This window comes from Sus scrofa, chromosome 1 (genome assembly GCF_000003025.6).
Source record: "Sus scrofa isolate TJ Tabasco breed Duroc chromosome 1, Sscrofa11.1, whole genome shotgun sequence".
Taxonomy (NCBI): Eukaryota; Metazoa; Chordata; class Mammalia; order Artiodactyla; family Suidae; genus Sus; species Sus scrofa.
Window position 1 is genome coordinate 46195949 of NC_010443.5, and position 27651 is coordinate 46223599.

A 27651-nucleotide genomic window follows, 5' to 3' on the forward strand; every position below is an offset into this window, starting at 1 on the left:
GAATGTTCCATGTGCACTTGAGAATGTATATTCTGATATTTTTTTGGATGTAATGTCCTGAAAGTATCAATGAAGTCTAACTTTTCTATTGTGCCATTTAGGATCTCTGTTGCCTTACTGATTTTCTGTCTAGAGGATCTGTCCATTGATGTGAGTGGGGTGTTAAAGTCTCCTACTGTGATTGTATTCCCATCAATTTCTCCTTTTATGTCTGTTGGTATTTGTTTTAGGTATCTGAGTGCTCCTATATTAGGCACATATATATGGAAAATTATAATATCCTCTTCTTGAATGGATCCTTTAACCATTAAATAGTGTCCTTCTTTGTCTTTCTTTATGGGCTTGTTTTAAAGTCTATTTTGTCTGATATGAGTATTGCAACTCCAGTTTTCCTATCTTGTCCATTGGCATGAAATATATTTTCCCATCCCGTCACTTTCAGTCTATATGTGTCCTTTGCCCTAAGGTGAGTTTCCTGTAGACAGCAAATTGAAGGTTTTTGCTTTTTTATCCAATCTGCCACTCTGTGTCTTTTGATTGGCGCATTTAGTCCATTGACATTTAAGGTGATTATTGAAAGATATTTATTTACTGCCATTTTAAACCTTGTTTTTTAGAGTTGATTCTATGTCTCTCTTTTCTTTTTTTTTGGTTTCAATTTATTTTATGCTTGGGTACTTTTCTTTTCAGTTTTTGTGAATGTAATGTTTGATTTGGATTTGTGTTTACCCTGTTTTTAAAGTATGTTAACCCCTTCCTATATCTGCTTGCTTTTACTTGATAGTCATATAGGCTCAAACACATCATTAAAATAAAAAAAATCTATATTTTCTTATATTTCTTCCCCACATTGTATGAATTTGATTTTTTTTTTAACATCTTCATGTTTAGATCTTTATGCTGGCTTTTTTTTTTTTTTTTTTTTTTTGTCTTTTGTTCTTTTTTAGGGCTGCCACCCATGGCATATGGAGATTCCCAAGCTAGAGGTCTAATCAGGGCTGTACCTGCCAGTCTACACCAAAGCCACAACGCCAGATCTGAGCCATGTCTGAGACCTACACCACAGCTCATGGCAATGCCAGATTCCCAACCCACTAAGCGAGGCCAGGGATTGAACCCACAATCTCATGGTTCCTAACCAGATTTATTTCCACTGTACCACGACAGGAACTTCATTTATGCTGGCTTATTTAAGTGACTGCTTTCCAATTGTGGTTTCCTCCATCCTAATTCTTCCTTTTTTTCCTTTTCTCTCTCTCTCTCTTTTTAATTTAGAGAAGCCCTTTCAGTATTTCTTTTAGAATGTGTTTAGCCCTTTTTGTTTGTATGTATGTCTCTCTTTTTAATTTTAATATAGTAATGAAGTGTTTGAACTTACAGGACAATCAGGCTAAAACACACCATTATGGGAAGGGGTTAGCATACTTAAAAAACAGGGCAACCACAAGCCAAAACCAAATACTGCATTTGCAAAAAATGAAAAAAAAATGCACTAAAGCAGTAATAACAGGAGACCATCAAACCAAAAAAAAAAAAAAAAAAAAGAAATGGAGAACCATAGAATCAACTGGAACACGAGGTTCAAATGGCAATAAATAATCATCTATCAATTATCACCTTAAATGTCAATAGACTGAATGCCCCAATCAAAAGACACAGAGTGGCTGAGTGGATAAAAAGGCAAAAACCTTCAATATGCTGCCTACAAGAAACTCACCTTAGGACAAAAGATACATATAGATTGAAAGTGAAAGGGTGGGGAAAAATATTTCACGCCAATAGACATGACAGAAAAGCAGGAGTCGCAACGCTCATATCAGACAAAATAGACTTTAAAACAAAAGACATAAAGAAAGACAAAGAAGGACACTATTTAATGATTAAGGGACCCATCCAAGGAGAGGATGTTACTATCATCAACATATATGCCCCAAATATAGGAGCACCCAGATACATACAACAAATATTAACAGACATAAAGGGAGATATTGATGAGAATACAATCATAGTAGGAGACCTAAATACCCCCCTCACATCAATGGACAGATCCTCTAGACAGAAAACCAATAAAGCAACAGAGAGCTAAAGGAAACAATAGAAAAGTTAGACTTCATTGATATCTTCAGGACACTACATCCAAAAAAATCAGAATACACATTCTTCTCAAATGCTCATGGAACATTCTCAAGAATCGACCACATATTGGGACACAAAGCGAATCTCAATAAATTTAGGAGCATAGAAATTATCTCAAGTATGTTCTCTGACCACAATGCCATGAAATTAGAAATCAACCATGGGAAAAGAAATGAGAAAAAACCTACTACATGGAGACTCAACAACATGCTACTAAAAAACCAATGGGTCAATGAGGAAATCAAGAAGGAAATCAAAAACTACCTTGAAACAAATGATAATGAAGACACAACCTCTCAAAATCTATGGGATGCTGCGAAAGCAGTGCTCAGAGGGAAATTTATAGCAATCCAGGCCTTTCTCAAAAAAGAAGAAAGATCCCAAATTGACAACTTAACCCTCCACCGAAACGAACTAGAAAAAGAAGAACACAAAAGGCCTAAAGTCAGCAGAAGGAAGGAAATTATAAAGATCAAAGAAGAAATCAATAAAATAGAGACTCAAAAAACAATAGAGAAAATTAATAAAACCAAGAGCTGGTTCTTTGAAAAGGTGAACAAAATTGACAAACCCCTGGCCAGACTCACTCAAAAGAGGAGAGAAAGAACCCAAATAACCAAAATTATAAATGAAAAAGGAGAAATCACAACGGATACAGCAGAAATACAAAAAACCATAAGAGAATACTATGAACAACTGTATGGCAATAAGTTTGACAATCTGGAAGAAATGGACAATTTTCTAGAATCTTACAGCCTGCCAAAACTGAATCAAGCAGAAACAGACCAACTGAACAGACCGATCACTAGAAATGAAATTGAAGAGGTCATAAAAGCACTCCCTACAAATAAAAGTCCAGGACCAGATGGCTTCACAGGTGAATTTTATCAGACATATAAAGAGGAATTGGTGCCCATCCTCCTTAAACTCTTTCAAAAGGTTGAAGAAGAAGGAATACTCCCAAAGACATTCTATGAGGCCACCATCACCCTCATTCCAAAACCACAGAGATACCACCAAAAAAGAAAACTATCGCCCAATATCATTGATGAATATAGACGCAAAAATTCTCAACAAAATCTTAGCCAACCGAATCCAACAACATACCAAAAAAATTATACACCATGACCAGGTTGGGTTCATCCCAGGTTCACAAGGATGGTTCAACATATGCAAATCAATCAGCATCATACACCACATTAACAAAAGAAAAGTCAGAAATCATATGATCATCTCAATAGATGCAGAAAAAGCATTTGACAAAGTCCAACATCCATTCATGATCAAGACCCTCGCCAAAGTGGGTATAGAGGGAACATTCCTGAATATAATCAAAGCCATTTATGATAAACCCACAGCAAATATAATACTCAATGGGGAAAAACTGAAAGCCTTCTCACTCAAATCTGGAACAAGACAGGGATGCCCACTCTCACCACTGCTCTTCAACATCGTTTTGGAAGTCTTAGCCACAGCAATTAGACAAACAAAAGAAATAAAAGGCATCCATATAGGAAGAGAAGAGATCAAACTGTCACTGTATGCAGATGACATGATACTATACCTAGAAAACCCTAAGGACTCAACCCCAAAACTCCTTGAACTGATTAATACATTCAGCAAAGTGGCAGCATATAAGATTAACATTCAGAAGTCAGTTGCATTTCTGTATACCAGCAATGAAACATTAGAAAAGGAATACAAAAATATGATACCTTTTAAAATTGTACCTCACAAAATCAAATACCTCGGAATACACCTGACCAAAGAGGTAAAGGACCTATATGCCGAGAACTATAAAACTTTAATCAAAGAAACCAAAGAAGATGTAAAGAAATGGAAAGATATTCCATGTTCCTGGATTGGGAAAATCAATATTGTAAAAATGGCCATACTACCCAAAGCAATGTACAGATTCAATGCAATCTCTATCCAATTACCCATGACATTGTTCACAGAACTAGAACAAACAATCCAAACATTTATATGGAACCACAAAAGACCCAGAATCGCCAAAGCAATCCTGAGAAACAAAAACCAAGCAGGAGGCAGAACTCTCCCAGACTTCAAGAAATACTACAAAGCCACAGTCATCAAAACAGTGTGGTACTGGTATCAAAACAGACAGACAGACCAATGGAACAGAATAGAGAATCCGGAAATAAACCCTGACACCTATGGTCAATTAATCTTTGACAAGGGAGGCAAGACCATAAAATGGGAAAAGGAAAGTCTATTTAGCAAGCATTGCCGGGAAACCTGGACAGCTGCATGCCAAGCGATGAAACTAGAACACACCCTCACACCATGCACAAACATAAACTCCAAATGGCTGAAAGACTTAAATATACGACAGGACACCATCAAACTCCTAGAAGAAAACATAGGCAAAACACTCTCCGACATCAACATCATGAATATTTTCTCAGGTCAGTCTCCCAAAGCAATAGAAACTAGAGCAAAAATAAACCCATGGGACCTCATCAAACTGAAAAGCTTTTGCACAGCAAAGGAAACCCAAAAGAAAACAAAAAGACAACTTCCAGAATGGGAGAAAATTGTTTCAAATGATGCAACTGACAAGGGCTTAATCTCTAGAATATATAAGCAACTTATACAACTCAACAGCAAAAAAACCAATCAATCAATGGAAAAATGGGCAAAAGACCTGAATAGACATTTCTCCAAGGAAGATATACAGATGGCCAACAAACACATGAAAAAATGCTCAACATCGCTGATTATAAGAGAAATGCAAATCAAAACTACCATGCGATACCACCTCACACCAGTCAGAATGGCCATCATTAATAAATCCACAAATAACAAGTGCTGGAGGGGCTGTGGAGAAAAGGGAACCCTCCTGCACTGTTGGTGGGAATGGAAACTGGTACAGCCACTATGGAGAACAGTTTGGAGATACCTTAGAAATCTATACATAGAACTTCCATATGACCCTGCAATCCCACTCTTGGGCATCTATCCGGACAAAGCTCTACTTAAAAGAGACACATGCACCCGCATGTTCATTGCAGCACTATTCACAATAGCCAGGACATGGAAACAATCCAAATGTCCATCGACAGATGATTGGATTCGGAAGAGGTGGTATATATACACAATGGAATACTACTCAGCCATAAAAAAGGATGACATAATGCCATTTGCAGCAACATGGATGGAACTAGAGAATCTCATCCTGAGTGAAATGAGCCAGAAAGACAAAGACAAATACCATATGATATCACTCATAACTGGAATCTAATATCCAGCACAAATGAACATCTCCTCAGAAAAGAAAATCATGGACTTGGAGAAGAGACTTGTGGCTGCCTGATGGGAGGGGGAGGGAGTAGGAGGGATCAGGAGCTTGGGCTTATCAGACACAACCTAGAATAGATTTACAAGGAGATCCTGCTGAATAGCATTGAGAACTATGTCTAGATACTCATGTCGCAACAGAAGAAAGGGTGGGGGAAAAAACTGTAATTGCAATGTATACATCTAAGGATAACCTGACCCCCTTGCTGTACAGTGGGAAAATTAAAAAAAAAAAAAAAAAAAAGAATGGGTTTAGTATTGCTGTACTCTTTTAGCTTTTGTTTGTTGGAGAAATTCTTTATTTCTCCTTCTATTTTAAATGATATTCTTGCTGGATAGTGTATTCTAAGTTGCAGATTTTTTCCTTTCAGCACTTTAAATATATCTTGCCACTCCCTTCTGGCCTGTAGTGTTTCTGTAGGGAAATCAGCTGATATCCTTATGGGGGTTCTCTTATAATTGATGCTTTGCTTTCTCTTGATGCCTTTAGAATCCTCTCTTTATCTTTTAACTTTTGCCATTTTTATTATAATATGTCTAGGTGTGGGCCTGTTTGGGGCCCTCTGTGCTTCCTGTATCTTGATATCAGTATCCTTTATATTTGGAAGGTTTTCAGCCATAATTTCTTCAAATATAGTTTCAATCCCCCCCTTTTTTTCCTTCTGGAATTCCTACTATGCATAGATCGGCCTGCTTTATGTTATCCCATAGGTCTCTCATATTGCTTTCATGTTTTTTTTCATTTGGTTTTCTGCCTGCTGTCCTTATTTGGTGATTTCCATTATTTTATCTTCTGCATCACTAATTCGTTCCTCTGTATTATTCATTCTGCTCTTTATTGCCTTTAGCTCAGTTTGTATTTCTGCAAATGACTTTTCTAGTTTTTCTTGGATCTTCCTTATATTTTCTAGTTTCTTTCTAAAGTAATCTGCATTACTGTTCCTATCTGCTCTTAATTCCTTCAATATTTTCATTATCTCCCTTTTGAACTCAATGTCTGTCAGACTAGAGGTCTGTTTCATTGTTGACTGCTTTAGGTAAATTCTCCTGTTCCTTTAACTGGAAATGGTTTCTGAGCTTCTTCATCTTGCTTATGTTTTTTTCTTTTTCTGTGAGTTTGGGGAAGGCAAACTGTAGTCTTGTAAGGCTACTTCTATGCAAGAATACCCCTGTGTATTTTTTGGGGGAGTTATTATTTATTTTTGGTGTGGGAGTTTGAATATTTGCTCTCTCTTTCTTTGGTGTAAGCAGGTTGTTATCCTCAGGGTGCTCAGTGTGTTTTCAGAGAGAAGTAGGCAATGGGTAGGGCCAACAGTCAGTACCTGGTTGTTGGGCTCTCAACAGCAGCAAGGACATGCAGGAAAGTGGCATAGGGTACTCCTAGTTGCAGGGCCCTGGGAAGTAGTAATGAGCTCTAGGCAGATCTACATACAAAGTGACCAGAACATTTGGCGTAGAAGCAGCAGGGTGCATGAGTTCCCAGGGGATAAGAATGTTGTACTGCAATGCCGTCCTCTGAGGTGATTGGAACTGCAGGTGGTGCCTGTTCAGGGACCCCTAGTGGTAGCGGCCATGACCACCTCTGGAGTCAGTGATAACTGTGGTGGTTTGCCCCACCACCTGTAGACCTTGAATGAAGCAACCCATCTCACTTAGCCCACATAAGAGGTGCTGCACAGCTGGCCCTAGTTGCAGGATCCTGGGAAGCGACAGAGATCAGGCATGTGGATACTGCCTGGAGCATCTCACAGTGGTAGCAGCAGGGCAGATGTGTGCCCAGGGGTACGAGAGCACCAACAGGTGGTGCTCGGTCACAATGCACTCCTCTGTGGTGCCCTTGAAGTGAATGGGGCTGCAGGTGATTATTGTTCAGGTATCCCCGGTGGTGGTGGGCCATGCCCACCTCTGGAATCAGGGATAACTGCAGCAGTTTGCCCCCGCCACCTGCAGACCACACAAGAAGCATCCTGTCACACTTATCCACACAGGAGGTGCTGCACCAGCTGCTCCTAGTTGTACAGTCTTTGGAAGGGACAGTGACCAAGTCTCTGGGTGCCACCCAGAGCATTTGGCAGTGGTAGGTAGCTTCAGGGCAGATGTCTTCCCAGGGGAGTGAAAGCAACAGCACATGGTGTTTGGTGGCAGTGCCCTCTTTTTTTCTTTTTTGCCAACCCCTAAGGTGACTGGGGTTACAGGTGGAGCCCACTCACAGGCTTTCAGTGGTGGCAAGCTATGCCTCCCTCTGGCCTCTGAGATGACTGCCAGAGTCTGTCCATGCCACCTCTAGATCATGCAAGAGGCACCATGTTGCACTTAGCCCCCTTATTCCCTTAGCCCACACAAGAGGTGCCTGGCCACCGGTAGTCTGCACAAGAAGTGCCCAATCTCCCCTAAATGAGCAAGAGGCTTCTAATTGCCTATAGCCTGCAACAGAGCCACCCCACCCTCTAAGCCTGTGGGCATGCACACATTCCAGTGCAGGGAGTTTCCTATGGTGGTCTGCCCCTCCTCGTCTTGCCCTCCCCAGCAGTGGCACTTGCCCCTCCTGTGGATCCAGACTTTCTCTGGGGTTCCCTCTGCCCCGGCATTCCCCTCCTCAGCCCAAGATGTTCTGCTCCCCTGCCTGTGGTGCACTGCTCCTTAGCCCCTCATGCTGACCCCACATAGCCAGGCCCAGTCCTCTCCTCAGGACTGACCTCCAGAGCCTGAGTCTCAGTGCCCAGCCCCTGCCTGAGCATCTCAGGCTGTGGTGTCCAGGCTGGTGGTTCAGATGATCTGTGCAACTCTCACTCTGCCTTGCTGTTCTCAGTCCAGCTGCTGTGCTTTTCTTGGTGACTTTGAAGTCCCGCCTAATTGGCTGATCTTTCCATCAGTTAGGTGGCTTCCCAGGTTGTGGGTTCCTTTTCTCTTCCACAGCTCCCTCTGGGGAAAGCGTGGCCCATCCTGATTACTTTTCTCTCTCTTTTTTCTTTTGTTCTACCCAGTTATGTCAAGACTTTCTTGCCCTTTTTGGAGGTTTAAGTTCTTCTGCCCACGTTCAGTTGATGTTCTGTGTGAGTGGTTTTACTTCCAGATGTGTTTTTTTGATGTGTTTGTGGGAGAAGTTGAGCATGACCTCTTACTCCTCCGCCATCTTGCTCCACCTCTCCACATTTTTTTTTCATTTTTTTCCTTCTCTCTTTGCTTCACTTTGGATATTCAAATTCACTCAAGCTTTCTTCTTTATAATGATTGTGCTGTTATTCCTACCCATTTTTTCTTAAGTTTCAAGTATTACTTTTCAGATCTAGATTTTCCACTGAATTTCTTTTATAGTTTCCATTTTTCTCCTGAGACTTATGCCTGTTTACTTATCATTTCCACCATTTTCCTTAAATCCTTGAACATTTTTACAACAGTTGTTTTAGGTGGTAATTAAAACATCTAGTCATTTATGGCTCTGATTCAACTGTCTCTTTTACTTCTCTCACATGTAGATATTTTTTCTGTCTACCTACATACCCAATTATTTTTCATTGTAGGCTTCATACTACTGACATCGTGGTGTTGGAAGATTTTATTAAAAAAACAAATAAACAAATGTGTTTTGGCTGGTAAGTTGTTAGTTTATCAGTGATTTGCTTAGATTCTTATTAAGCCTTGTTCAATGCAGTCTACAAGGGCTCTTATTCTAGTGCTATATTAGTCCTACTTTAAGTCATTAGCATCTCTCCACTCTGGTTGGTTACAAGTCCAGTATCTCCCAGTGCTGTGGGGACTCCAGATTGCTATTTACTGCATAACTTCCCAAGAGTCTCCTGGCATCCCTTATAGAATTCTACCCATGCAGACACAAATTACTCTTCAATCAAAAATCCAGCAGATGGGATTCTGGATGAGAAGACTCAGTGAAATATAAGGGTAGCTTAGGCTGACACGGTTGTAATAGAGACAATGAGTGGGATAAGTGAGTTATATTTTGATGTGCAAAGTAATGGTTCTTTGTTATGGACTGGATATACCTATAAGTGAGATGTCGGACTCACATAATTCTCTCACATTTGTGGCTGGAATGGGTGATAGAAGATCTTACTGAAGTGGGGGTAGAAATTAGGCAAAATATTTAAAATCTGTTTCAGATAAGTTTAAGTTTGAGATTCTTATTAAGGAATCAACTGAAGATATTAAGAGATTATGATACATCAGCAGAAAATAATCAAGCTTTGTTCCTATGTTAGGTTATTTATATCAATTGTACTTTTATTACCATATTACAGTTTGCAAACTACCTAGATCTTATAATCCAGTCTTTAAATGCTCATAAAAATACATCATATCAGCCTGGCAAGATCATAACATTTAATCAAACTTTTCTTATGTCAATTTAGAATTTACTTCTAAGTACACAATTTAAAAAAAAAAAAAACTTGGTTCTTTCTCATCTAGGTTTAATACAATCCTTTTCTAGTTGACTAATTGCATCCTAAGGGCACCAAGAAACTTTGATTATCTCTCTTAGACCTTGGATTTATTTCCCCCACCAGAAATGTTTGGAAGCCATTTTATAAAGTAGGTATGTAAAAACGAATAGCTCATCAGGCCTTTTTTTTCCCTTCTTGACATACCAATATGGGCTGTGTTTCTCCATGGTTTATAATTTATTCAGTAACATTTAAAATATTTAAAGCAATAGAATTTTCCTTCTTCAAATGAAGGAATGTTAAATATGCTCAAAAAGATTATGGTTAGAATCTCCTCATCCTAAAGCTGTGTTTGCCATTTTAGCTTAAACTTTTCTGATATTAGATTTCTACCACTGAAGTATGTTATTATATCATATTTATAGTTTTACTGTATAATAATATCTTATATTTGTATCAAAACATGACCCTTAAAAGATTAATTCTGTGATTTTTTTCAATGACAAATTCCATAACACAATAAATATTTTAACGTGGCTCTATTTTACTGAGAATGTTAATTTTCCTATTTCAATAAAATCAGCAGATGGTTAACATAAATAAAGTAGAAAAGGGAAATGATCTTAAAATGAAAAGAAAACCTCACTTCATCATTAATTAATATATACATAATTGGTGTGTTATTTTCTGTTGTAGAAATTAATATGAATACCTGAGCAGTAGGTGAGTTTACTTTCTTAGTAGAGGATTTGGAAGAACTTTAAAAAGGAGAGAATATTTGGGAAGAGAGAAGCATTTCCTATGAATAAATAAATTTATAATACAGCTATCATTCAATGAGTGTCAATCAAATCCAAATAGGCAGAGGCAGAGGCAGAGGAATATCAGAATGTCATATTTTATTTTATTTTCAGCTTTAGATAACCGATTTCCTAGGACTTTAAGTTTACAGAATATTTGTTAATTTGTTTGTATTTACCGTAAGTTTCTTCAGAGTGAATTACATGCTTAAGAAAATGCCACACATGGATTTTGGTCCCAAATATTTGATAAGCCTCTTGACCTCCGACAACTAATTCCTAACAGTTTACTGAGACACCATATGAAAAGTATTCTTATGCCTGGCCCACAGTAGGAATGCTCAGACTCCATATTTTCCCTCCCATTTTCCTCAGCCTAGCCATCAGATCAGCCTGTGACATGTGGAACAAATCCTGTCCAGCCTTCAGAACCCACATAAATGTTTGATTGTTAATGAAACCTGAATGGTTTCTCTCCCTTCCCTTAATAATGCTCTATAGAATTCTCTATATCTGCCTGTCTTCTTAGTGGGGTTTTGTTATCTTTGAAGGCAGGAGCTGTTTATTTTCATAAATGAATTTTTTATAATAGCGACACTTAAGCTTCCCTCATTTGAGTTTCCAGAAAATTCCTAATCCATATTAGTAGATCATACAAAATTAGTTTCTACTTTTGAAACATGTTTTCAGACTATGTGGTTGGTAATTATTTGTGTATATTTCCTGGTCTTTTATCCCCAATTAACATTTGTAACACAATGAACTTTCATTAAACAATGGACATCATTAGACAGACTTCACTGAAAGCATTGTTAATTATGATTTTATTTCTTTAATAAAGCCCTGTGGTTAATTAAAATCATTGTGTATGTTTTAGAAAAAAGCTCTAATACAATAGATTGTTCCAGTACCCATATTACATAGAGAGATGATGGTGCATTTCAAAATCTTTGAAAGATTCCCTCTTTTAAAATATGTAGATACTATCATTTGTATTTTAACTGACTCGAATTTTAAGATTTTTAAAAATTATTATTCAAATTGTATTCCTATTACCTAATCAAATTAACAAATTTTGGTTTTCCTTACCCTATACAATTCTTGCTATAAGAACTAAGTGTGTTGTCACTGATTATACATGATAATCCAGAAAATTTCCTACTAAAGTAGGATGTTCAAAAAAGTTCAAGGTTGTAAGATCCCTATTTTTTAGGAAAATTAAACATTGTATCATTTTAGGATATGTGTATCACGGTGTACTCTTAATAAAGACTGTTGAAAATAATCATTAGTTATAATGAAATATTTTTCTGAAGGTACTGGTTAAGTTACAAAACAGACATCAGTGCAGACAAAAAAAGCACTGTTGAATACTTGGTATCTAAGGGGTTTCTATAGCTTTCTCTTCACTAAGGGGTCACTGTGTTACCAATGGACTTACACGAAACTGTGGCAGTTCAGTGTGCTTCCTCTTCTGCTTTCCCTCAGTAAGTATTATATTCTTTCTATAATACTAAAGACTTCACAAAAATAAAATAAAATAAAATAAAATAAAATAAAATAAAATAAAATAAAATAAAATAAAATAAAATATAAAATAGAAGTTCCTGTTGTGGCTCAGTGGTTAACAAATCTGAGTAGGAACCATGAGGTTGTGGGTTCGATCCCTAGCCTCGCTCAATGGGTTAAGGATCCCACAGTGCTGTGGTTGTGGCGTAGGCCAGTGGCTATGGCTCCGATTAGACCCCTAGCCTGGGAACCTCCATATGCCGCAGGTGCAGCCCTAGAAAAGAACAACAGCAACAACAAAAAAATAACAAAATAATAAAGACTTCAGAATACATATTTAATTTGGACAAAACTTATCCACTTAATCCTTTAAGCTGTAATGTCTTAATTAGGTAATATGCTCAAGATCAATTTTTCCTGGATCTGAATTGTGATTCTCCATTATGATTTTATCTTAAAATAAATGCCATTTTATATTTACTATAACAGGTTTCTCTTGGGCCCTTAGATTCACCAATGGAGCTGTCCTGTACTTTCTATGTTTAACAGAAAACACTTTCTTGCTTGGTGAAGGTGACCATTTGTTCAGAATATATTAATCCATGCTCAGTTTTTTTTTTTTTCTTTCTTCATTTCAGTTTTATCACAGAATGAGATTTTCAGTCTCATCCTCAATAAACATGTTTTGAGCATCTTTTCCACATCCAGAACAGGGAATACAGAGAACATCTGTGCCCTCATGGAACTCTGTTTGCCTGGGGAGATCCACAATTACGAACCACAATAATAAATGAGAAAATTACAAATTAAGGTCAGGTCTGAGAAGAAAATAAAAGGGTGGTGTAATAGAGAAATTGACTGTGGGATACTTCAGTGTAAAGAAGTCTCTTCAAAGATAAAATTTTACTTGATCCCTAAAGGGAGAGGATAAAATGGCCACAGGCAGATAAGAGGGAAGGGCCTTTTCTAAAGGGTGCATGATGAACAAAGGCCCAAATGGAAAATACCATGGCATTTAGAGAAATGGTGCTATGTTTGAAAGCATTGTATATGTACTTTAGTGAGAAAAGAAGATAATTGCTTGATATAAAATTGAGAGACAAAGCAAATTTTATAAGGCCTTGAGAGCTAGATTAAGGAATTTTGCTCTTATTCTAAGAATCCACTGAACTATTCTAAGTAGAGAACTATAAGACTTGTTTTTTTCTATGGAACCCTTCTGTAAAGAATTTATTCCAGATGGGCAAGAATGGAAGCAAGGACTGAGAACATAACTTCATTAATCCAGGGTCAAATTCTACATTCTGGGAGAGAGGAATTGAGGAGAATTATGGAAAATTGTGAAACTCACTTGAGTGACAGGAATACCCTACATCTAAATTGCACAGGTTTGAATATACACTTACACATTTGGGAAGTAAATTAATATAAGCAGCTTTCTATAATATGTGTTATATCTACAAATAAATATAAATAATAATAGAATTTATTTATTTATGTAAGTATAATGCAACTAAACAATAAAACCAGACTCATGTCTTTATCCTTTATCACTTCAAACAGAAATTTAAAATGATGAAGAAGAGGAATTAACGTGAATTCCTTTTTTTTTTTTTAATTCCAAGTAGTATCTTCTAAAAATAACTATTGGAAAAGACATAAGGTAGTTCTTAGGATAGTCAGAATTAGTGTTCCATATAACCCAAATTAGCGAAGGATAAACTTGGCCATGGCAAGAGCTTTGTGTCAGAAAAATCTATCTTGACTAATCACTGGGTTCCCTGGTTGGGGAAATTTCAGGTTCTTTTAAACATAAACTACTATACCTACTCAGAGCTCTGTGTCTGAATTAATTTGGCTTCTGATTTGAACTGGCGTACGTTGGGTAAACTAGGCTGAATGAGGGAAAATGTAGTTGAGAAGATATCTGTCTTCTTTGGAAAATTGCGACGTTCCTCAGTCTAAACTGTTCCTCTAGAGACTCCAGTACATACCTTGAGGTGCACATCATGGTTAGATAAGATTATTTTTCCCTAGATCTTCCCATAATGAATGTTTCACACACACACACACACACACACACACACACACACACACACACATGCTTGTACCCCTCCATACACACAAACACCCCTTTTATCATGAGATGGAAAGCATCTACATGTGTACTTAATTTCTCTCTTGTAAAGATTAGGTTTGTATGAGTATTGAATGTAAGTGTTATAAGTGATCAGAACCAGCATGTTTTCTTTTAGGCCTGAAGTCAGAATTATGTTCATTCAATTCTTAGTTAAAATAAAATAAAAAAAATACCTTAGGAGAAAAAAAAATGACATATAACTTTTATCTTCTTCCTTAGAGAGAATAAAAAGGTAAAAGAACTGTTCTGAGTTGATAAATAAGGGTATAACTACATGGTCTCTCCCAGAGCCAAGATTTACTCTGAAAGCAAACACTACCCCAGTGCCAAAAAGCTTACCAACATCTCAAGAGCTCTGCACAAATGTTAACAGGTAGGTCTTTGTTTTATTCCTCCTTGGAAGAGGTTTTTATGAATGTAAGCATTTTCCTAAATAGAAATTTCCTTAGGGAAATTTAAATCCCAATTGTTTAAAGGTAGAAAGGTCTTTCCATTACACCTCTAAAAGACATGCAAATCAAGTGATGACAGAGTATTAAGGGCCAGTGACTTGCCAAAAAAATGAGCAGTGGGCTGAAAGGTAAATGTAAAAGTTTCCATCCAGGAGTGGATAGGGAGTTAGGACAGGGGCAGCAAATGAAGGGAGTAGAGTAGGGGATGTAGAGGATGGTGAATCTTGTTTTTCTGGTCCTCTGAAACTTTAGTAGTGGCAAGTTCAAAGGTGTGTCATAGTCAGAAAAATAGCATAAATAAATGCAATTGATGAGTCCAATAAAATCCAGACAATGTGCCCCATGTCAAGGAAGCAGCCCCTGCTTACAGTCAACCTATGGCTTCCCAAATGGAAACACTTGCCCTGTGTTTCCAGGACGTCCATATTTTCCTAAGAAGCAAAAACTCAGGGTACCATGACTTGTCCTAATTTTAAAATATTATGCCATCTTGTATCTATCATACTACCCAATCAAACAGAATGAGATTCAGTCTGTGGATCACATTTAGCAAGGCACATAATAATTAAATGGTGGAAAGTCACAGTGTAAAAAGTCAAAACCCGTATCTTCTGATGATAAAAGGAGAATTAGCTGACGGAAAATGCCTGGTTTGGCATAGGGCTCAACACAAAGTTTCTGATCATAACACAGGAGGAGGTAAAGGAGGTGGACAAGAGTACCACCCCTTATGCATCCTCTGCCTCCAGGGAGAAGGTATGTGGCTTTCCCATGTTTAGAGGTAAGAAGATAATGGGTATCTCATCTTAGTGCTCACCTGCTCTTAAGTCTCAGTTGACAGTCAGAGTTCCAGTGTTGTTGAGAATGTGACTGAGAGAAAAGGAAAGCTTGGGTCCTCCCAGGATCTCACTGGAATATAAGCAACACAAAGGCAGCGATTCTAGCTTGGACTTTACACTTTTCCCAGCACCTAGACAAGCAGGCACATTAGAGGAGCTCAGTGTAGGGCCCCAGAAGAATGGCTGGAACTAGAAGGCAGAGTTCACCTGCTAAAATTTGCCTTGATAAAGACATTCCACAGACATTCCACTAAAGACAGGCTTTAGTCAGATAATGCTGATAACTTATGAAAAAGACTTAGATAAAAAGATACTCAAGACAAGAAAGCTGGGTAAAGAATGTCTTGGAGATAAAGAATAAGGAACTAAAATGGAGCAGCGAGATTAATTACCCTTTAAAAGACCAGAGGGAAAAATCCTTTCAAAACATAGGAGACACATTTTTTTTCTCTGTGAATTATAGGTACTGGGGTCAAGATTTCAAATCACAAATATCTCTGAAGATCTCTGCTTTCTAATAGATTATATTTCTATTTATTTTCCTGATTAAAAGCCAGAGTTAATTGGCCTGATAGTGCTTCAATACTTTGATTTTAAAAGGCCTTTGCCATTTCTTTAAATCTGTTTTTATTGTGCAGAACCAGGAAGTATTTCCATGAAAGACAGAGAGGCATCATATTACAGATGAAAACCACTGACTTCCTTCAGACGCCACTGAGAGTCATTTACAGGCTAGGAGAATACTTCCATCCCAAGGGTAAATGTGTATCTAGCTTATAGGTAGCACATTTTATTTTAGGTGGCTGTGGGGTTATATTCTCATTCTCTAGTTTTCAAAGGTGAAATAAGTATAGATTCACTTACAGGACAGGATTATAAATACACTGGATTTTCTTTCCTTCCCTTTCTAGCCTATTAGGGAACAATCTGTTCTTCAAATGGAAACATCTCATACTGATGGCAAAGGTTTCCATGCTTCCAAAAGAAAGAAATATTCTTCAGACTGGGGCTTTGGGACACTTTGGATTCCTGTTCCAATATCATAATGAAACAGAGAAGAACCCTTTGGTCCTTCCTCTCCTCTCCGTGGCTTCTGCCTACCTTTTGTCTCTAGGAAAACCTTGGTCAAAGAATAAGTTTAATCAGAGCAATGAGAAAATGCAGAAGCAAAGTAACACAGTCAAACAAGACTAACTAACAACAGTTAAGTCATTAAGCAAAGTCAAGGACTTTAGTTTCTCCTCAACAGTTATAGATAATATTCTGAGCCACATACTGTAAGTTTTCTTATAGATACTCAGACCCCCACCAGATGGAAGAAGTTAACTACATGATGACCACACTGTGGCCATGACATAAGTTGCCACAATTCCTAGAACTTGTTTCAAAGAAGTGAGAACAAACCAAACCTGGAAATGAAGACTACGTGTACTTAATCAAGATGATACTGGTCAGACCACTGCATGACCAATTTCAAGATGCAGTCAGAGCTGACTGTACTGCTTCTGCACATAGTCCCTTCTGTTCACCAAAAAAATCTCTGCCACTGGGTGTCATTGGGGGTGGTCAGCCTTTGGACAGGAGTATGGCCTCCATTCCCCCAGTTGCTGGCATGTGAAATAAAGCAAACTTTCCTTTCCACCAACCTTGCCTCATATTGGCTTTAAAGCAACAAGCAGCTGGACCCCACTTTTGGTAACAATAAGCCCACTCACTGTCTTAGTGCTGAAAGGAAAAGCTTAGATGAAAACTCAACTTATTCAGCAGACGACCACAGGAAGTAAGAAGGAGGAAATGGGGAGAATGAAACCAGAGAATGAGTAAAAGTCAGCAAAAGCAGCCCTGTTGTAGGCAGGAAAAGATTGTTGTAGGCGATGGGGACATGACTGCACAGTGAACTTTAAAGTGAATGACATAGACCCAGGCCTATTTATCTGAAAAGAAGGTGGCTGGAATATTTATAAACTGCGTTCCATCTTCCATTCTTTGAAGGGTGCCTTTGGGGCACTGACTGTGTTTTTTGCATGCATGCTTGTGGGCTAAGTTGTCTCCATGGTATAGGAAAAGATCTTGGGTTTGGAGCAAAGATCTCAGTCTCATCTGACTTGGTAAACCTTCCTTATGAGTGAGCTGAGATCACCCAGGACTGCTCATTCCAAAAGCCACTGAAATCAGAGGCTAGCTAAGGCCATGTGACCGGTGATACAAGAGGAGCAATGCCTACTTTCCTGAAATACGGCTCCATAGTCTGCTGTTCTTCATGGCTGTTATGGTCTGCACTGTACCTTTGACCCCAATTCCTGCAAGAAGGCAGCTATGTAACTCTGCTTTCCATTTTCAACTCTTTTCAGCTCATTGCAAAGTCTCTTTGCAATGGGAATGCTGGCAGAATTACAATGTTCTCACCTTGAAACACAGGTTATAGGTTTCTTCAAACTAGCTTTACCAAAAAGTCCTGTACTTTGGATATTATGGAGCCTTCATGAGTAACCCTGACAGTTTGACCCACTTTTGTCTTTTGGGTGCTCACACCTGGTTAGAACCTGGGAAGAAGACTGAATAATCGGGAAACAAAATCACCTCAGTGTCTTACACATTTGAATTGTCTTATAACTATTATGTTTGGTACTCACTGGTCTTGAGCATCATTTTGATTAATGTTTGCTTGCATAATAGAATATTTCTTAATGTCAGGATAAAAATGTATTTTAATAATTTATTCTTTAAGAATTTCTCTAAGCCTAATTACTCTGTAAAATGTCAGATGTACACATTTATGACATATAAATATTGCTGCCCTAGAAAACCAAATGTGAGTGGATAATGACCTAAAAATATCTGATAATTAATATGCTTTTAATAGGCAGTACATAACCTCAATCACTATTATTTTTTAGGATATAAAGTATTAACTGCTTTGAGATTATTATATATTATATAAAGAATCACTGATGATAAGGTCTCTGGGCTTAATTTGCTATTGGTCTCCTTTTAGGAAAAATTTATTAGAGGTTAATGTGCAATATAAAAGGACAAAAATTTTTCATTTTAGGTCACTTTTAGATTTATTGCATAGAATTATTTCGCTTTGTAATATTAAATCAAATTATATTGCTCTTTAATTTAGAATCAGTACTATGTATTTGCATATATTCACTTTTAATTCAAAGTGAGTCAGGTTTGTAGGGTTTTCTTTTTCTTCTCTGAATATTTTTCCACAGTATCAATAAATCAACATTATAAAAGTAAGGCTCTATTTCATACTCATTACTGATGTTCAAAATGTTTATTTAATGGCATTATGGGAAGAAAACAGAAAAAGAAAACTTGATAGGAATTTATAATCACCAAGAACTTATATGCATTAACATGTCAAAGGTTAAAATTTACTATAATTAAGAAATCAAATTATTTGAAGTGTGAAACAGTCTTTTATTAAAAAAAAAATCTTTGCATTCCTTTAATGTTAATAGGCACTTTTCTAGGCAGAGATACAACAGGGAAAAAGAGGTAGGAAAAAATCTTGCCTGGAAGAGACTCAATTACATCAGGAAGAGATAAAATGAATAATTATTTAAGTGATGTCATGATACGATAGTGATAATTTCTATGATACGATAGTGATAATTTCTATGAAAGAAAAAATTGTAGGTGAGTAGAATGATACAGTATTTTATATAATGTGGACAAACCTCTAAGAGAAACTCACACCGGAGACCGAGGAAATAAGTGAGAAAACTACTTATGTCTGAGAGAATCGCTCATTTCCAGATGGAACAGCAGGAGATCATATGGGGATAGGAGAGGCTGCAATAGGAACCAGGTCATAGGTGGCCAGGGGCCATATTTGGTTGGATGTAGCAGGGCAAAGTAAGAAGTAGGTGTTACAATCAAAGCATTATTCAAAGCCAGGGATTTTGAGTTGGGAGTAAAGTGATCTGTTTCATAATTTAAAATGATCACACTGGGTGCTGGATGAGAACGTGTGATTAATGTGACAAGAATGGAAAACAGAAGTAAGATGTTATAATTCAGGCAAAAGATGATGGTGGTTTGGACTACGGTGGCTGAAATGCCAGTTGTGAGAAGTAGTTGAATTTAAACATCTTTGAAGATGCAGCCAGTGGGATCTGCTGATGGACTTCATGGAGATAAACACAGACTAAAGAATAACTCCACCATCTTGGCCTGAGTAACTGGGTGAATCGTTATGCAATCCACTGAGGCAGACAACATAGGTGGTGCAGCAGGGTTGAGATAATTCCTTAGTACTGAGGAATCAGTACAAGATATCATATGGAAATCCAGGCAGAAATGTTGAGTAGTTGTTTGAGTATATGAGCTGAGGGTTCAGGGAAGAATCCAGAACTCTTGAAAGCAAATTTGTTCATTTCAGTATATGTGTGATACTTAAACAAAAACCTGTATGGAATCACTTTTGGGATGAAGATATCTAGAAAGGGAGAAAAAGAATGAAGTTTTGAACAGTTATAGGATTCACTGAAGGAGACAGAAAACAGTGAAGAAATTAGTGACCCTGGGAACATGGAATCCAAGTCTAGAAAGAGTTTAAGTGGAATGTATAAAATGCTACTGAAAATATGAGTAAGGTGAAGAAGTATTTCCTTTTGAAATGGTCATTGTGGTGCTGGTTGGTGACTTTCAACTAGAAGAGTTTCATTTTAGTTTTGGGATTAAAGGCAAGATTGGGATTAGGTTTGAAGGGAATGGAAAGTGAGGAAATGGATACCCAATATAGACAACAGATTTGATAATTCTGTTTTAAAAAGAGAAACTTCTTTGAGCAGAAGTATAAAAAAGGAAAGATTCATAAATGAGATCAGAAAGAGGTTTGAGAACTACATACTGGAGTTCCAATGGTGGCTCAGCAGTAATGAACCTAACTAGTATTTATGAAGACACAGGTTCAATCCCTGGCCTTTCTCAGTGGGTTAAGGATCTGGCGGTGCCATGAGCTGTCGTGTAGGTCACAGATACAGCTTGGATCTGGTGTTACTGTGGCTGTGGTGTAGACCGGCAGTTACAGCTCTGATTTGACCCCTCACTTGGGAACTTCCATATGCCACAGGTGTTGCCCTAAAAAGATTAAAAAAAAGACAAAAAAGAGGGAAATATTAATATTTATATGCTGGTGGTAATGGCATAGTATGGAGGAAAGAAATAATATTGCAGAAAATAACTGAAGGACGAATATCCTTTAATGATAAGTGATAAAGGACAGAAGCAACTTACCAGTAGAAGGGATAAACATAGACAGGAAAATGGAAGGCATAAAATAATAGTTTTTGAGTGAAGATCGTTGTAGGATGGTAGTTGTTAGTGGCAAGATAAAGAAGTCCTCTTCTGATCACTTTTACTTTCCCAAGAATAAAAGAGAAAATAGTTAAACCAAAAATTTAAGTAGAGGGAGGTTTGATGGGAATTTAAGAGAGGAGAGAGCTAGAAATAGGAGGCTAGCATGCTGGGAAACTAAACAAATTAGGGTGAAGTAGCATCTGTCAGAAGCACCAAGGATTTCCTTGAGGTCTGTGCTCAGAAGTCAAGGTAACAGCATCCTGTCTATGAGTGTAAGAGTGTGTGTGTGTGTGTGTGTGTGTGTGTGTTTTCTCTCTTATTCTATGCAACCCATGTGAATGAAAAATACGTAGGAAGTTGGGATTAACTTCAGGACTGAGGTGTTTTGGGGGAGTGCTATGGAACAAGACAGAGGCAGGATAATGAAAATAAGGCAATGGTTATAATTGTGAGCCACAGAATTAGACTGGGATAAAGGGAGATAAGGATTTGGTGGGAGGAAGAGGAAAATACAGAGTTTGGAAGTGGCACTGAGGAGCAAGAATTCTTGAGGGACTTGTGAGTTTCCTGCTCACTCACCTCTTCAGCTAATGCCATGCCAGTGCCTTTTTCATTGCTCTATTTCCTTCTTTCTGCAATTTCTATCATCTTTTTGCACTATTTTGCCCTGGGCTAGAGATACACTGACCTGGTTCTTTCCCCAAAGTTCCACTGATATACAACTACATTGTATTATAAATTTTCATTTGAGGTTTAAGTAATAATTTAAAGCACATTAGAAAAATGAGTTGACTTTAATATACCTTCCTCCTTAAGAATATGTTGGCTGTTTCCAAAAGTCAGGACTACCTAACTGGTTCTTAGGTTCTGGTTTACCAAAACCTTATCAGACCTCTTCCCAGTGCATTTCTATCCTCGCCTCTATTTCCTTTACCCCCTTTTCTGGGAAAACCAGTGAGAGGGTGAAGGCCCACCAATGATGACATTTCTGATCTCACTTGTAACAGAGCTGGAGTTCAGACTCACTCACATATATACCAAGCTCAGCAGTCAAGCCCTCCCATTCACTCAGAGTGTTCAATAAGCATTTCAGTGGTTCTGTCTTACATATCAACTGATATTCAAGAATTATCTGATAAAAATATAACTCTAAAGAAATACATGAACCAAAAAAGCACACATATATGGTGAGGGAGAATTAAGATTAAGAAAGGACAATACAAGGAATGAAACAATACAAAAAACCCTCTTAGTATTATGAAAGAGAAAAGATTTTTTATCAATGAAAATTACAGAATGAACCTAAAAAATTAGATTAGAAGAAAGAGCTTGTGGGGAGTTCCCTGTTGGCTTAGCTGGTTAAGGATCTGGCATTGTCACTGCTGTGGCTTGGGTTGCTGCTGTGGTGCAAGTTCAGTCCTTGGCCCAGGAACTTCTGTATTCCACGAGTGCACCAAAAAAAAAAAAAAAAAAAAAAAAAAAAGAGCTTTTGGAAATTAAAAATGAGAGATAAGTGTTCTTTTAAGAATGTAATAAAATCATTGAGGAAAAAGCTATAATTCTTTTCCTAATGGAGCAAAAATAAAAAGGAAAATTGATGTGGTTATAAAATTAATGGGGACTTTGGACTAATACATATTTTTGACATGCATTTTGGGAGAAAGTAGTGAGGCTACGTGTATATATTTTGGTGAATGGGGATGGTGATAACAGAGCGAAATCCTTACTTTGCACAGGAAAAAATTAGGAAAATGTGCAAACTACAAAAAAAAAAATCAAGAACAATATAAGCATGCTATTTAGAAATATGGAGGTAAATTCCAGGTAAAATATTTAAGAATGTGAAGAAGTTGCTTCTTGGGCGCAGGTTTACCATATTTCCTATATTTGCCTTAGCATACCTTCCCCCAGCTCTCACCCAGCTTAATTCAGGAACTCAGAGTTTTTCTACTGTTATTGCCAGTATAGTGCATTTTACATCTAAATGTTGTTTTAGATTCACAATTAAGAAATAACTCTAAAGTGTAAGTATGGCTAAGCATAGGACCCTCGTTACACATTTATTTGGGTATTTCTAACCTTCCAACAAATCTTTTTGAAAGTAAGAAGAAAGCCAATGAGATAACAACAATAGAATTAACAACGACAACAAAAAAAACCAACCAAAACATAATTTTCTGAAATCAAAATTAAAACCTTCCTTGGAAAACAGGTCACACAGATTTCAATTTAGAGTTTAAAAAGAATCCCCAGGGGAGTTCCTGGTATGGCTCAGTGGAAATGAACCTGACTAGTATCCATGAGGATGCGAGTTCGGTCTCTGGCCTCACTCAGTGGGTTAAGAATCTGGTATTGCCATGTGAGCTATAGTGTAGGTCACAACCACTGCTCAGATCTGGCATTGCTATGTTTGCGGCATAGGCTGGCAGCTGTAGCTCTGATTTGACGCCTATGATTCCAAGCCTAGGAACTTCCATATGCTACACTCATGGCCCTTAAAAAAAAAAGAAACCCCAGGAAGCATTATTCCTTAGGTGGTCTTCCCATGAATAGTTACACAGGGTGTGCTCCATGAATGTGTGTTTATGTGAGAATTCTTCCAAAAAAGCTTAAGACCCCAAGATAACAGAAAAAATGAAGTGTTTCAGAGCCCAATGAATCAATGAGAGGAAGCTGAAGAAGTTTTTCACTAAAAATAAACATGGGTCATAATATGATTCATCAGTGGTGAATAAAAACTGATATTTAGTTCAGTGTTACACTTAACTATTTACATTGTATTAAATGCTCATCATTCGTGAATATGAGCAAGAGGTATGGGCATTTCTCACGACCTCTGCTGGGCAGTGCTAATCTCACTCACCATAATCTATCACCTCGACCACTTCCAAAGCTTCTCGATTCGTCTCTCTGAATCTATTAAGGAAACTCTCCAGGTCATTCTCCACATAGGAGTCAGAGGCATGTAAGGAATATATAAGTAAAAAACAAAACAAAATAAAACTACTTTCAACTTCACTATCCCTCAAATAACTGCCCCGTTTCTTTTTTCCTTCTTAAAAAATAAAATCTTCCTCTAATAAGCTGTGTGCATTCATCTCAACAATTTTCTCACTTTATCTCTTAAATCCAATTCAAAAGGACTTCTTCACCTTCCACTTCAGCAAAACTGCTTCCTTCACATTGGCACCAGTGACAGTTTTATCGCTAATTCCAATGGCTAATACTTGGTATTATTTTATTTGAAGTAATAATAACATTTGACACCATGGTTACTCCCTTTACTTGAAATAATTTACATGGGTTTTCAAATGCTATCTGCTCCTGTTGTTCCTAATGTATCACTGATGCTCCTTTACATTTCCTTTGCCAGTTCTTCCTTCTCTCCTGGACCCCTAAATCTTTCAGTGCCTCTGGGCTGTCCTGGGTTCTCTTCTCTGTTCTAGCCACACTCACACTTTTGTGAGCCTACCCAGCACCAAGTTGTATACCTGAAGAGTCCTACACTTATGTTTCAATGTTACAATGTACCTCATACAGCCAAATGTGTACTCAGCTTCTCCACTGCAGTATCTAATTGGCAAGGCAATCTTAAATTTTGAAACAATGCTGAGAATAGCTTTCAGTGAAAATAGGTTGTGAAAAGACAAGTAAAGAACATGTTAGTGCCTCAAAACTTTAGGATAAATTAAAAATTATCAGAACTATGGGTTGAATCAAACAATGTTACAACATATGTTTCTCAGTAATATACACATTTTTTGGGGGGTCTTTTTAGGGCTTCACCTGCAGCACATAGAGCTTCCAAGGCTAGGGGTAGAATAGGAGCTGTAGCTGCTGGCCTATACCACGTCCACAGCAATGTGGGATCTGAGCCGCGTCTGTGACCAACACCACAGCTCATGGAAACACCGATCCTTAACCCACTGAGTGAGGAATGGGATTGAACCTGAGTCCTCATGGATGCTAGTCAGATTCATTTCCACTGACCCATGAAGAGAACACCTTTTAGTCATATTAAGCTCAGTGTTTTATTTATCATTTTAACACTGTTAGCAGCAGATGCAAAACAACAGCATGGAGAATGGTATGGCTAGTTGGATATGTGTGTTCTCAAGTACAAATCTTTTTTTTTTCTCTTTTCTTTTCTTTCTTTCTTTCTTTTTTTTTTTTTTTTTTTTTTTTTTTTTCTTTTTACAGCCACACCTGCAACATATGAAGTTGCCAGGCTAGGGGCTGATTCTTAGCTGCAGCTTCAGGCCTATGCCACAGCAACATGGGATCAGAGCCACATCTGGGACCTACACCTTAACCCACTGAGGGAGGCCAGAGATCAAAGCCTCATCCTCATGGAGACTATGTTGGGTTCTTAACCTCCTGAGCCACAATGGGAACTACTCAAGTACAAATTTTAAACATTTGGAAGATGATGGGAAAATGAAATTTAGAAAATATACCTTTAGAGCCATAATGTAAGTCTTCTTATTAATTAAATAACATTTGTAGATAGTAATTTTAATTTTTTTTTAAATTTAAGCTGAGACTTCTGTACCTGTAACAATTGCTACCAGGTTAACCTTTTCAAAGCTGCCATTATCTCTCAGGAAACACTTGTGCATTTTTTGTTCTGGTGACAACTTCCTCTTGCCTTTTGATTGAAATTCACAGAAAATGCTTTTAGTTTTGTATCAGTTTTGCTTTTCAATATCATTTCTATTTGTATATTTTTTATTATTATTCCTAAGAGCATAGAATCTAATACTAGATTTACTTACTTAGTTTACCTCATGAAAGGAACCTAAAAGATCCCAGTGGTGTAGAACTCAGACATTAATAAATTGTGATTTGAGATTTGAATACATTCTTGCTGGGACCACAAATCAATATCAGTATGCCAAACAATATAGCTTTTTGTATTTCATAAATGCTATTTCTCAGCAGAAGTTTAGAGGGCTAATGCTCTTTCCTAAGTTTCTTGATGACTTTTGCATTTATTTTTGGATAGAATTTATGTTGTGCAATGACTGATATTGAGGCAGCTGACTCCAAAGCATATTTTTTTTGTGGGAACTTTAAATTCACAAGAGCTCCTTGATTGATTTCTAGCACATAAGTGTATTTAAAAGAGCTAAACTTACTATATATTTTTGAAATGACATTCATGTAATGGATATAACAGTACTATTTCTTAGATTATTCATGCTACAATGCTTTTTCTCTGAATTATAAGCATATAAGCATACTTCAGATAAACTTCAATGTAAAACAGCCTGATGTATAATTCATATATTTCTTAGACTTTATCAAATTTTAGTTTAAATAGCATGGCTTTTGTTCTTACTGAGTTGTTTTGCAAGAGAAAAAGAGTCTCTTGCACAGTAGATATGAGGGTACCAGTTATTTACAAACAACATATTGATATAGACATATCAGGTAGAGATTTACCTGAATACCCAGGAGCACAGAGGCAGATGTATCCCCCTGTTCTGTTGACAACATTTTCTCCATCAGGACAAGGTGATGTTTCATGTTCATTTATATTCAGTTCACAAAAATACCCATGATACTCAGGTTCACAATGACATACAAGTCTACAGAAAAATAATAAGGAATAATGTAACAACAACAAAAAAAATCCTTATATACATAATTCATATATCCATTAAATTTCAGACTCTTAATTAAAATAAATGGTAATGTTTTCACCTTATTTTTTTTCTTTGAAAAAAAAAATACAATTCACCTGTGTGGGCTTCATGATCAAATCAGTACGCCAGAACCTGCAGATTTCAATTAACTTAAAATAGGAGATGTTCTCCATTGATGATCTCAACTAAATCAATCATCTCTAAACAATTTTCCAAATGATGATTTCCTAACACATCATTTATTCCTCATTAACTAGATGACATTCAACTGTTAGGAAAACTTATCCATTTTCTATCTTTCATTTATTTATTCATTCATATATTCAATTATTGATTTGTAGCTATACTGATTCATAATTTTTCTTCTATTCAATGGGTCAAATATATAACTGTTTAATTGATTTTGATAACTTGCCTGAGATTTTGATAGTGGGAACCATATCAAGTTGTCTCCTGTACCCTTTTGACTTGGCTCCATCATTCTTTGAGCACTTTTTTACTTTCTAGTGCAAGAGAGTCCAGGTTTATCTCACATTTTTCCTGTCCTAGATGTGAAATCAACCATTTCTCCTACGAGTCCTGGTTCCTCAAGTATTTTAACCAAGAAAACTTTTATGTGTGTGTGTGTGTATACATATGTGTGTGTGTGTGTGTGTGTCTTTTATGCCTACGCATACTTATGTGTTCATCTCTATGTTGTGTATCTTTGTGTGTATATATGTATATTATAAACACATACGTATGAATATATACTGATACTCCATTTATAACTTGACATAATATATCAAATATATATATGGGGTTTGTTTTAGTCTAGCCAATTTCTATATCTGCAATTATTGTTTCTAACAATGAGAAACATTGTTTTCACTATTTTAAACACACAATTTACTTCCTCTGTTAATGTGAAAATTTTTATGTTTTTTGTCTTCTTACAGTGAAGATGTGGGATTTATTTTGTTTTTTTTTAATTGAAGTATAATTGGCTTAGAATTTTATATTAGTTTTAGGTATACAACATGGTGATCTGATATTTTTATATATTATAAAATAACCACCAAAATATGTCCAATTACTATTTGTCATTGTA

The 27651-nt window shown here is 37.0% G+C and overlaps 1 protein-coding gene across 1 annotated transcript in view; it reads right to left on the reverse strand.

Moving 5' to 3' along the window:
* EYS (eyes shut homolog (Drosophila)) overlaps nucleotides 1-27651 on the reverse strand; it is a 1343277-nt gene that overhangs the window by 889503 nt on the left and 426123 nt on the right. The window contains 1 exon segment of the mRNA XM_021084496.1: nucleotides 26359-26504. Within this exon segment, the coding sequence (XP_020940155.1) occupies nucleotides 26359-26504 (146 nt within the window).